Below are 11,545 nucleotides of genomic sequence, written 5' to 3' on the forward strand. Positions count from 1 at the left end.
CACGGACACGGACACGAGACATGACACGGACACGACACGGACACTCCATTCTTACATTGTGCTAATCTAACATGTATCGCCCTTAATACCAGCCATGCTTCGCCGTGGAAAAAATCATCGCAGCCACTCTATGGGAACATTTACTCTGGTGAAAGTTTCCTGCAGTTGAAATGCAAAATGTCATGCTTTTTGGTAACTATACAGTGCCATTCCTAGGGATCAAAATCTACGTATATCCCATGATCTACGTATATCCCAAATTTTAGTTGACTTGTATAAATCTTTCTTAGCCAGGCTTGAAATATAACCCTAATAAGCCCTCATCTATAAATAGGGTTTTATTTCACATCTTTTGGTCAAACGACTATTGCAGTAACATTTCAAATCAAAAATTAATTTGACAATGCTAAAGATCTAGTGATTCAGATAAAGTGCTAATGCTTCACACTTAAAATGTTGTTTGGCACTTGAATAAGGTCTAGAGGAGATTTAGCCCTTCAAATGGAAAAGAATTTGCTTAGGATTGATAACATAACATGACAGAGATTATGAATTGTTCATTTTATTCAATTAAACCAGTACAAATTTGCTTTATGCCAATCAATTCTGCAATCAATATAATAATCAATTAGACACACAAAAGGATTCCCTTTTTCTTTTCTTTTTTGCTTCTTCCTGTCGAAAATCTAAATGGACAAAAACCACAGGACCCCGTAGCCAACCAATTCACCATTAGTAAGGGAAAAAAAAAAAAAGAAAGAACCCAACCCTAACCCAGTTCATATGTGCCTTAGGTGTTGAATCCTAAAACTTGTTAGCGTGTTTCTTATACCACAAGAAATCGGTGATGTTTGTTCCTGAATGGTTGGTAGAGTATCAAGCATCCATGATACTCTGTGAATTCACCACAAATTAAACGCGATCCACCATTGACTAGGAAATCACCAAAACAAACTTGAAATGTATTAAAGTGATGTAAAACGCATATTAATCTATTGATCGTGCAAGCGAATATGGATGCTTCTCTTATTTGACAAATTTATTTTGGTTACAACTAGTTTAATTCTCCTCCCGTACGAAATTGCTGGTCCATTTTAACTATTCCAAACATCCGAAAAAAATCATCTATGTTTTTTTATTTATTCTTTCTTTCAATTTGTAGGGAAAAAAATACATTATTTATTGACCCTACTAAAAGGCATGAATGCTGAAAATTGACAAACAGTTGGGGATGGAACGAGTATTTATAAATGAGATGACTCGAAGACAAATCCCATCCAAAATCCAAGTTAAAACCACCTTAGACTTTGCAAAATCGTTGGCCACTGCTCGAGCCATGAAAATCCCTAGAGATTGGGTGTCTGCTTCCACTTGAGATCTCAGTTTTTTAATAGATGGAAACAAAGTTGATTGAAAACTCACAATTTTCATACAATGGAAGATTTTTTCTTTCAAGCTTGTCCCTTAGCTACCCTTCAAGTCAAAAGTTTTCCTATAAAAAATTGGATATGTTGTGGCTACGACTTTTCTTTATACTTTTGTTTGGATTTGACTTGCTCTCATATGTATTTTTTCTTCTATGATTTTGCTAAGCAGTCAAGTCACACAAGGAGGGTTCTTTCCATTCTAGTTGCTCCCAATATGTATTATTATTTCTTCTATGATTTTGCTAAGCAGACACAAAGGAGGAATAAAATGATTTATATTTGCTCCCAATAGGTATTATTTCTTCAATTGTGATTTTGAAGGTTGGAGCTAGTCCTCCTATGCATTTATACATCAACTTCTCAGCACACCAAAATCCCATCCAATCAATTTCCATTTGATTCAAATTCTTGTTAGCCCTCCAACACATAGGAGAATATAATGATTGATGTTGGCCCTCCTGTACTACTAAATCAATGACAGCCTAAGTTTTCTAATCCAAGATTAAATAGTCGGAGAATTCAACATGACCAGCCTTAAGACAACCAACTTTATTTTGTTCATGTTGTATCTCAAGGGGGAATAATGAAGGAGAATTTTCCTCTTCCCGGTAGATAAAATCCAGAACGAGACACAAGGAGAAATCCTGGGCAAAAATTACATAAGAGGGAAAAAGGCCAAACTATACATCAACCCATAAGCTAAATTCTTCCGGCAAATCAATCAAGAAACAAAAGAAAGAGATTCCTAATAGTATTTATCAAAAGAGAGAGAGAGAGAGAGATTCCTAACAGTAATCTACATTACACGGACTCGGGTGCGGATATCGGGTACGGGTGTGCATCTAAGGGTCGGACACTTTAAATTAAAAATTAAAAATACATGGATACGGATCCAAATTAGGATACGAATACGGAGATACGTTAAATAGTTATTTTTAAATATATTTATTATATGAAGATGAGTTTAAAAAGTTTAAGGAATAACAAATTTTATTAAAAAAATAACAAATAAATAAAGAATAAAAATTATAAACATTATTTTAGACATAAAATAAATTATATTATATATGATAAAATAAATTATTTTAATTTTAGACATAAAAGTTAAGTTATTTATGATATATTACATTATATAATATTTTTTTGAATAAATAATATTATATAATATGAATAATATTATATAAATATAATTTATATTATATATAATTCAAATTATATTAAAAAGAAAAGTCAGAGACCTATAGAAATAAAAATTGTGTTGGATTCGCAGAGACGACAGAAGGGGAAGACCTAGAAAATTGGTTGGTAGAGCAATGACTTCGTAGAGACGACGGAAGGGGAAGACGACGAAGAGAGTCCGAGATCGAGATCAAAGGGGAAGACGACGAAGCACAGTACATCGACTTCGCAGATCAAGCTTCGCAGATTGATCAACTTCACAGATCGATCGATGATCTGCAACCGATTGAAGTCGAAGGCCAGGTTCTCTCCTTGCTCTCTTCTCTTTCGATTCTTCTGCCGTATCCGTTTCTAAGAAGCCGTATCCCGGCCGTATCCCGCACCCGTGCCCGTGTTGTCTCGACACAGGTACCTTCGAAATTCCAAAGCGTCCGTGTAACATAGGTAGAGGGAAAGAAACTTGAGGCAACAGAAGATGGGCAACCCACAAACACTCATCCACAGGAGCCGAAATACATAGAGGCTAGGACAACCCTCACAAGGGTCGACTAGGCCAGAGGAGCCTTCGGCTGAAGTCGAAACAGCTCTGTGGGACCTTGGCTGGTTCCCACAGAGACTCAGAGGCAACAAAAGATGGGCAACCCCCAAACACTCATCTACAGGAGCCAAAATACATAAAGAGAGGCTAGGACAACCCTCACGAGGGTCAACTAAGCCAGAGGGGCATTCGGCTGAAGTCGAAACAGCTATATGGGACCTTGGTTGGTTCCGACAGAGACTCAGGGACCAGCGATACAGGATGGGTGGTGATAGGTGATGGCTGGTTGGTGGTAGCGGCTGTATGAGTGACGGCTTTTAGGGTTTTGGCTACCATATAATTTAAGAGAATACAAAGCTTGAGTGATGATTATGAAATCATCACCTTTTATATTAATCAATCAACTATTACAAAAGGAAGCCCATTAAGGAATCACCTTTTATATTGATTGATTGACTGACTGATTAAGGAATCACAATCAATCAATCACAATCACAATCACAATCTAATCTAAATAAGGAAATATTCTAACAGCTTCTGCTACTATAACACCCATCTCAAATCATAACAATTGTTCACTTTGAGCTAGGCCCTCAAGGGTTTAAAGCATGTTGTTACTTGGAAGGAATATGAACTCATTTATATAGCCCAGGAACTTCTCCTACCTAGACGATGTGGGATGGAATGTGATGTACAATAATGGAAGTGAATTCACTTATATAGCATACTTAACCTAAAATAATAACCATATTAAAATTCTTTGACAAGGAGGAGTAATGCCCTTGGACTACTGCACGCACTTGAGTCAATAAAGGTGAACACTTTTGCAAGTGCCCCAACAATTGTTGGGCAAGAATGGACATAAGAGCATAGTCAACAAGTATTCATTATTGTCTAAACATCTATTCAACATCAAAATTGCCAAGTGAAAGAAATGTCCTCAATATCATTACCTTCCATTTGGACAAGTGTACTAATAAAGTTTTACCAGTAAATACACTAGCTATGTACTAAATGGAGAGGAGGGAAAGATGAATTGAGCACTCACAATACCCATAATTACTGTAAAATCCAATGACAAATTAGCAGACGTTAATCAAGTTTTTGAATATTCTACTGAAATCAAACCTTCAAGTAGCAAGGCAAGACATTGTTGATTGCCTAAATTTCAGTTTTCCCATCCTTTCTGGATAGTTCCTAGCATCCTAAATTTCTAGATGAAATAAATGAACATTCACCTTAAACATGCTTTCATATTATGCCAGCCAAACTACATGTTACGAGTATACTTGAAACAATGGCATTTGGATACTGTATGCACAGCGACATGCAAATTGTCTTATTATTGACTATATTGACACTTACGATATTTAACTCGCAAAGACAACAATTCTATCAGAAACTTTATTAGTCACATTACTCTCTAGATAGTTTTTTATCCAACTGAAGATGAAGCATTTTCCATGTGTCTTTTCAATAAAGTAGGTATATAAGAACAACATGCAATCATTTATTTATCTGAGCTGCAAACTCCCGTCTCTGTTATTTGTTCATAGCACGTAATGGACCTCTCTAATAATAACTAAAACAAACATGCAATGTATAACAAGTATTGCAGGCATGCACAGAGTGATCTTGTATGCTCTGTGTAAACTGAAGTCTAAATGCTTCATTAGCATGTTTTTGAACAGATACTTCATTAGCCTGTTTACTAATGCCAAAATTAAGGACATTTTGCATCATCGATACTAAATGTACGTCCTGGACAAAACAAATATATAAAGGGAAGGAAGTGTCAATCATAACATATGTATCAGTAATATAGTAAGTTAGAGCTTCTCGGAGCAGCAATGAACTCACCTAACATTGTTTGGGGTAAGCTCATTGAGTGTTGATTCAATAATGGTTGGGCTGAATTTAGGGGGGCAAGGATGACCCCACTAGCCAATCATTAGGAGGATACAACTGCAAAATAATTTCAAACGAACAGTTGATGTCAGCAAAGCAAGTGACTACTGAAGAAACAACAACCACTCAGACTGAGTTTGAACAGGATGAAGATGGGGAAAGAGAACAAAAATTCAACTATTTAATTTCACGCATTTGTTTAGCAGGAGAAGGGTGGAAAATACAACAAAGTTAAATATCTTATACAACCCACACCAGAATGGCAACTTTGCTTCTAGATTCTTACAAAAAAATACAGTCACTTTTTTCTCTCATTAAAGTAGCCAACTATTGTAACTTTCTCACAAAAAATTAAACCAAATGCAAATGAGAAAATAAATTTTCCTTTCACCTTTTCTTTCACTTCACTATCTATCACTTTTGTTTTCCATCATATTTTTTACTTAATCAAATGGACCCTCAAGATTCTCATTGAAAAGTTGAAGTGCAAAGCAAGAAGCCAAAGAAAGAGAAGCAGAGAAAAACTAAACTTCTTAACTACATCTTGTAAAAAAATAAATAAAAAGTGAAAAAAAAAAAAAAGAAGAAGAAGAAGAGAGAATCAAAAACTACACTCAAGTCAATCAAAGAAACGTCTCCAGGAAATATCGAATTAGTAGTGGCTTATCTCCAAAAACCGGCTTTGTATGAATTTTACTTGTCAAAACAAGTCTAAGCTGAGATTGAGCCTAGCTCCTATGCGACTGAACCAAGCTCAAGCTCCTTGTACTTTGCCGGCTTCCTCTCATTTACAGTCTAGATGAAGTGGGAACCTTCACCTTCATCTAGCACAAGTTAGCATAATAAACTGACTCAGCTTGCATAATATTCAATGATCCAAACTCATCAAGGCAAGTGGTGGGTTGCTCTTAAATTATCCTCCAACAATGCTTCACTGCAAAAAGTAGCATCAATCTTTTCCTACTTAAATGGTACAAATAAAATTCCACATAAAGACTTAAATATATAAATAAAACCATCAAAGCAATCATAGCTTACTAAGCCAAACCAAGCCTTAGCAAGCTCATCAAATAAATTGAATTCTACACCATTTATAAGTGAGCTTGACTTGTGAACTGAAGCTTGTACCCTATACAGCTTTCTGTAAAGAATGCACCTTGGATAGTAAAAAACAATAAACATCAGGAAAAGAAGAAATTATACCATTCAAAACCAATCAACCACCTCAGAATACAAATGACAAAACTCTTTTTTTTTTTTTTTTGATCAGCAAACACAGAATTTATTGAATAGATCAAAAAAGAGGCAAGGATGAGGCATCCTCTACAAGTAAGAAAACACAGAAAGAAAAGGCATCTCCACAAAACAAAAAATAAAATCCAGAAACAACTCCTAATCCAATAACCACTTGCATATTCATGCCACCGTCATCCACCTAAGAATAATCATGGGGAGAATTTGGCTAACCATGGGCCATGCAACTTTTCAACCCCCAGTTAGCAGATAAGTGGGATCTCAAGGATGAAAAGTTCAAAGGACAAATTATTTATCAAAAAAAAGTTCAAAGGACAAATCAAAAGATGCGCAGCTTATTCATTATTTCATCCTCGTGGAAAGAAGATTAAAAAAAGAAGACTATCAAGACATAGCACAAGGATGGTAACTGAGACTGGTACAACATCCAAAAAAATGAACATTCTGTCGACAAAAGAATTTGAAGAGGGTTGCACATGCTACTTTTATAAGTATGGTGGGAACCGCATGTTAAAAATGAAATTGCAATTGTCATTTCCTTTTTCCATTGTTATAAAATCCTGTTTTCTCATAAAGTTTGTACAAGAGACTATCAGGTTTGAAAGAATTTTGGTCATCATTGAAAAGAATATACAAAATAAAAATAAAGAAGATAATCCAAATTCTTAATTAAAAATCGACACAAAAATAAGTAAAACATCTCCACAAAGGTAAATAGCCTAAAATTGCAATGCTTTCTAATGCAATATCATGCACAAGGATCAAAATTTTGTTGCAGCACGACATTTAAAAAGACTCCGAAAAAGGAATATCTAGTAAACATGCCCCAAATGCAATGGAAATAGCAAAAAAAACTTTGAAAGACAGGTGAACACTTGAAGCACAGAAGAAGATTTATTAATGCATATTAAAATAATTTCCAACAGCCCTATTACAGCAAAAGCACACTTAGAACAGTTTCAAAGCTGATATTCTTTTGTACTATAAAATAATCATAGACAAAATATAACGTTGTCATATGAACTCAACATTTTAACACAAGTAAAACAATTCAAAATAAAGGTCATAGCAATTAGAAACTAATATTCCAAAAGATCTTCCAGTTATTCTGATATTGGTTCACCTCTTCTCCTTATCTACTTATTCTCAAAGAAATTCGAGAATTTTTTATGCATGTGCTTTTGGGTTCTAAAAACTCAACAATAAGGCTAAAAGAATAATAACCTTTTGTTCTTTTTAGACTATATTGCTGTCGACAATAAATTCAAAATAATAATAATAATAACCATCCCAAACATTTTACGAGCAGCTTTCAGTTTTTTATGAAAAGTTTATTTTTATGAATATCAGCATTTTGGTTTTGCAACCAAGCTTTATTGTACTAGAAAGAAAAGACATTCAGCTAATTCCATGCAAAGAGAATTTTCATTTCTGTACAGATAAAATAGATTCAAAGAAACTTTGATGTCAAATGCGTTGTCTAATTCCCCTGCTAAAATGAATATAGAGACCATCACTCTGGTCCACTATTGCCATATATGACCAAGCTTTGAAACCATACTGTTTAAAGTCTCATTTTCAAAAGAGATGCCTACAAAATTAGGGCCACCATTATACAGAAGCTCCAACAACTCAAGGAACTAGACTATCTAAACCAGTAAAGATCATGTTATTGCCATAAATTACGCATGATACGAACATGCCGACACAGGAAATTTCCAAAATATCAAGACATAACACAATAGTAATCCAAAAAAGGGCTCAATATCAAATGTTTCGACTCCAAAATAAAAACTACACCTCCATTAAAGATTCTCCTGTTGTGCTCCTAGATGCATCACCAAAAACAAATCACTAAAGACTCCGGCCCATTTCTTTCTTCTTCCCTTTTTTTTTTTGACAAGTAAATATATTAGCAAGGTGCCAAAAAAAGGAGCACAGTCACCACTTTACACCGGCTATGTTTGATTTCGGTTTGGATTAGGCAGATAAGATACCCCCGAATGTGTAAGCCAGGCAAAGGCATTTTAGTCATTCACATGCAAAAGAGTTATCCCCGGTTTAACTGTCCCACCCCTAGGACAAAATAATCCCTCATATGTAGGTAAAGGGGTCACGTGGGATTAGCTATTCTGAGCAACTTTTGCAGTACCAAATGTGGGATTATTTACGAAACAACACAAGGATGAGGGAGGAGTCACAAGTCACTACATCTTAGTTGCCAACTTCATATGCAAATGGAAATACAGCATGAGTTACGTCAGACAGATCAGTAACAAAGGCACATACGCTTCCACAGTCCACCATTAACAGTTGGCCTCTGAAAACTCCCACTAATAAAAGCCAACATAACTTGATCATTCATTTAAGAATGGAAGTCAATGGCTTTAATGGATGAAATAAATAGACTTGGTTATCAAAAAGAGGACAAAACATGTTCTTCTTCTCATGCAATATATATACATATATATATATATCGAGAGCTTTTTTTCTCTTGCTAAAAAAATAAAAGAACAGAATTCGATGTACATCATGTACTAAACAAGCTCTTAAATACTTAACACTGATAATTAAACAGCCAAGACATAGATAAAAGATACTTGCAAACTGCCTTCAGACACAAAGAAAGAAAGAAAGAAAAAAAAATTCAATGAAAAGGAAACCACAGTGCAATCAATTTCAGAGTCGGGAATTTACGAGAATACTAGAATGTTCTACGAGAATTTCACACAAATTCTACAGATACAAGTTGAGAATTCAAACAACTAAATTTGGCACAATTAATATGTATATATGTAAATATATAGCACATATTATGTATGTAAAATTACTAACCCCGTCAATTGTGTCAATTAATATGTATATATGTAAATATATAGCACAAATTTATTGATAAGGATGGGGGCCTATTAAACCACTGCCATCAACATCAAATTGCAAAATTAACACCAACTTATATTTACATATGTATCCACCGAAATTTTCCATTATTAGGGTGAGCAAGTTTGATTATCGTGCCATGTCAAGTTTTGATACATTTTTTTTTGAAACATGATTTAATTTTTATTTTTAAATAGATCCGGCTGTATAAATAAATAATGTAACAAAAGGACATAATGTTGAGATTAGGATTTATGGAAACTAGTACTAAGTACATAAGGTTGAGATTAGGGTTTCAAGGAAATGGATTCCCCAAAATCAAATTATGAAAGGTTGGTCCCCCTAATGCAATCCTTGAAGTCTGCAACTTTTCCTCAAGTCACAAAAGAGATAATCATAGTAAACCAAAAGCATTTTAGATTCTCAAAAGACTATACCCCAAGCCCATTAAACTAAAATAATCAACCCAAACAAACTTTTTAATCCCAACTAAAATAAATCTCAATTCTAAAAAGCCAATTAAAATTTTTTTTGCCAAACCACAACATAATATAGATATAATATTTATTGGTGGGCCAGTTTTCTAATTGAATCTTTGTGTAATGGGTGCAAGCCACGCACCCATTAAACTGAAAGACTAAAATCTTCATTATCTGCTTGGTTTGTATGATATTTGGTAGCTTACCTAACTTAGTGTGATTTGATTGTTTCCATCATGTAAACAAAAATTGGATGTAAAACACAGAAAATTTTCTATTGTTGATAGATTACCCTTTGGGGCTTTGTCATTGAAAAGATGAATATTATCAGAATTTGATATGGAAAAACAAAACCATGGTGTATTAATTTGTTAATCTACTCTCAGAAAGACACAGCAGCGTGGGGATCAAAGGGCTGAACCTGTCAAACTTTGAGCAGTCAATGGCACCAACAACAAGTGTAATTCAAGATTTCCGGTATATATATGAACTATCGTTTTTATTCCGTTTTTATTATGTCCATGTTATCTTAGGTTAACAACAATGTGATTTGGGATTGCAGGATTCAAAATAAAGGTGAAAAAGATACTTGCAAACTGCAATCAATTTCAGACACAAAGAAACAAAGAAAAAAAAAAAATCAATGAAAAGGAAACCACAGTGCAATCAATTTCAGAGTAGGGAATTTACGAGATTACCAGAATGTTCTACAAGAATTTCACACAAATTCTACAGATACAAGTTGAGAATTCAAACAACTAAATTTGGCACAATTAATATGTATATATGTAAATATATAGCACATATTATGTATGTAAAATTACTAACCTTGTCAATTGTGGCGAAAATGGACATGTTCCGTGACCTCCCAATCCCCAGACGCCGAATCAGCGCAGACGACATCCGGGTGGATGCCGCCACAGCAGGAAGAAGCGATCTCCTCCCAATCGTTTTTTTAAACTTTTTTTCCCCTAAACGTCTCTCTCTCCCCTCCCCCATTCCCCCCTCTCTGTTTCTCTCTCTAGGGTTTCCCTGCCCTCCCATGGCTTCTCACCTCTCTTCTCTGTGCAGGTTTCTCTTCAAATCTCTCTTTCTTCGAAGCCGTTTTGGGAATCTTCAACGTTTATGGAGTGAGAGACATGGTGAATTCACATAATTTGACGGGGAACGATGCTGGATCTATCGTTGGGGAGAAGAGAACGGAGAGGACGTTGAATTGGGGGTTCCGTTGCCGAAGAAGGCGAGGAATGGAGGCGGATTGGTTGGGAATGTGAAGAAAGTGGAGGAGGAGGAGGGGTTCTCACTGTCCATTCTAGAGAGAGAGAAAGAGAGAGAGAGAGAAACCCTAACCAAAACTTTTCAGAGAGCGTAATCGCAAATGAGGAGAGAGGAGGATAAAAAGATATAGCCGTTGTTGGGTGCCAAACACACCCCTCAAAATTCTAATAAAAATTCTGGTAACCAAATTCTTTTGAAATTGTAATTTTAATAAAAAAAAATCAAAATTCTTTTTCAAATGTATAACTAAGCGCACAACTCAAAATTTAATTTAAAATTCTTTTCAAAACTCGTAATTAAACTTTTTTTAAAATTTTATTTAAAGAAAAAATTTTAAAAATATTTTTTATTTTATGTTTTAAAATAATGATTTTATTTTTTTTAATTTCAAAAAAATTTGGATGGCCATATATATCTAAACCATAACAAATTATTTGGCCAATACTTAAAAAAATAAGGGCGAATTACAAACACCCCCTCGAGGTTTGGTGAAAATACAGATTCCGCCTGAGGTTTGAAAAATTACATCCCACCCCTTGAAGTTTATATTTCCATAACAAATTGCCTCCTGAGGTTTTTATTTTCATACAGATTCCCCATAA

The 11,545-nt window shown here is 34.7% G+C and overlaps 1 protein-coding gene across 1 annotated transcript in view; it reads right to left on the minus strand.

Moving 5' to 3' along the window:
- Positions 1–11,035, minus strand: part of LOC145816188 (uncharacterized) — a 49,257-nt gene extending 38,222 nt beyond the window's left edge. The window contains exon 1 of the mRNA XM_082912484.1: positions 10,494–11,035. Coding sequence (XP_082768610.1) covers positions 10,494–10,709 — 216 coding nt within the window. The 5' untranslated portion in view covers positions 10,710–11,035. The remainder of the gene's footprint in view (positions 1–10,493) is intronic.
- Between the last annotated feature and the right edge of the window lie 510 nt (positions 11,036–11,545).

The sequence above is a fragment of the Camellia sinensis genome, unplaced genomic scaffold, assembly GCF_055761805.1.
Source record: "Camellia sinensis isolate YWXY unplaced genomic scaffold, ASM5576180v1 Unanchor3, whole genome shotgun sequence".
Classification (NCBI taxonomy): domain Eukaryota; kingdom Viridiplantae; phylum Streptophyta; class Magnoliopsida; order Ericales; family Theaceae; genus Camellia; species Camellia sinensis.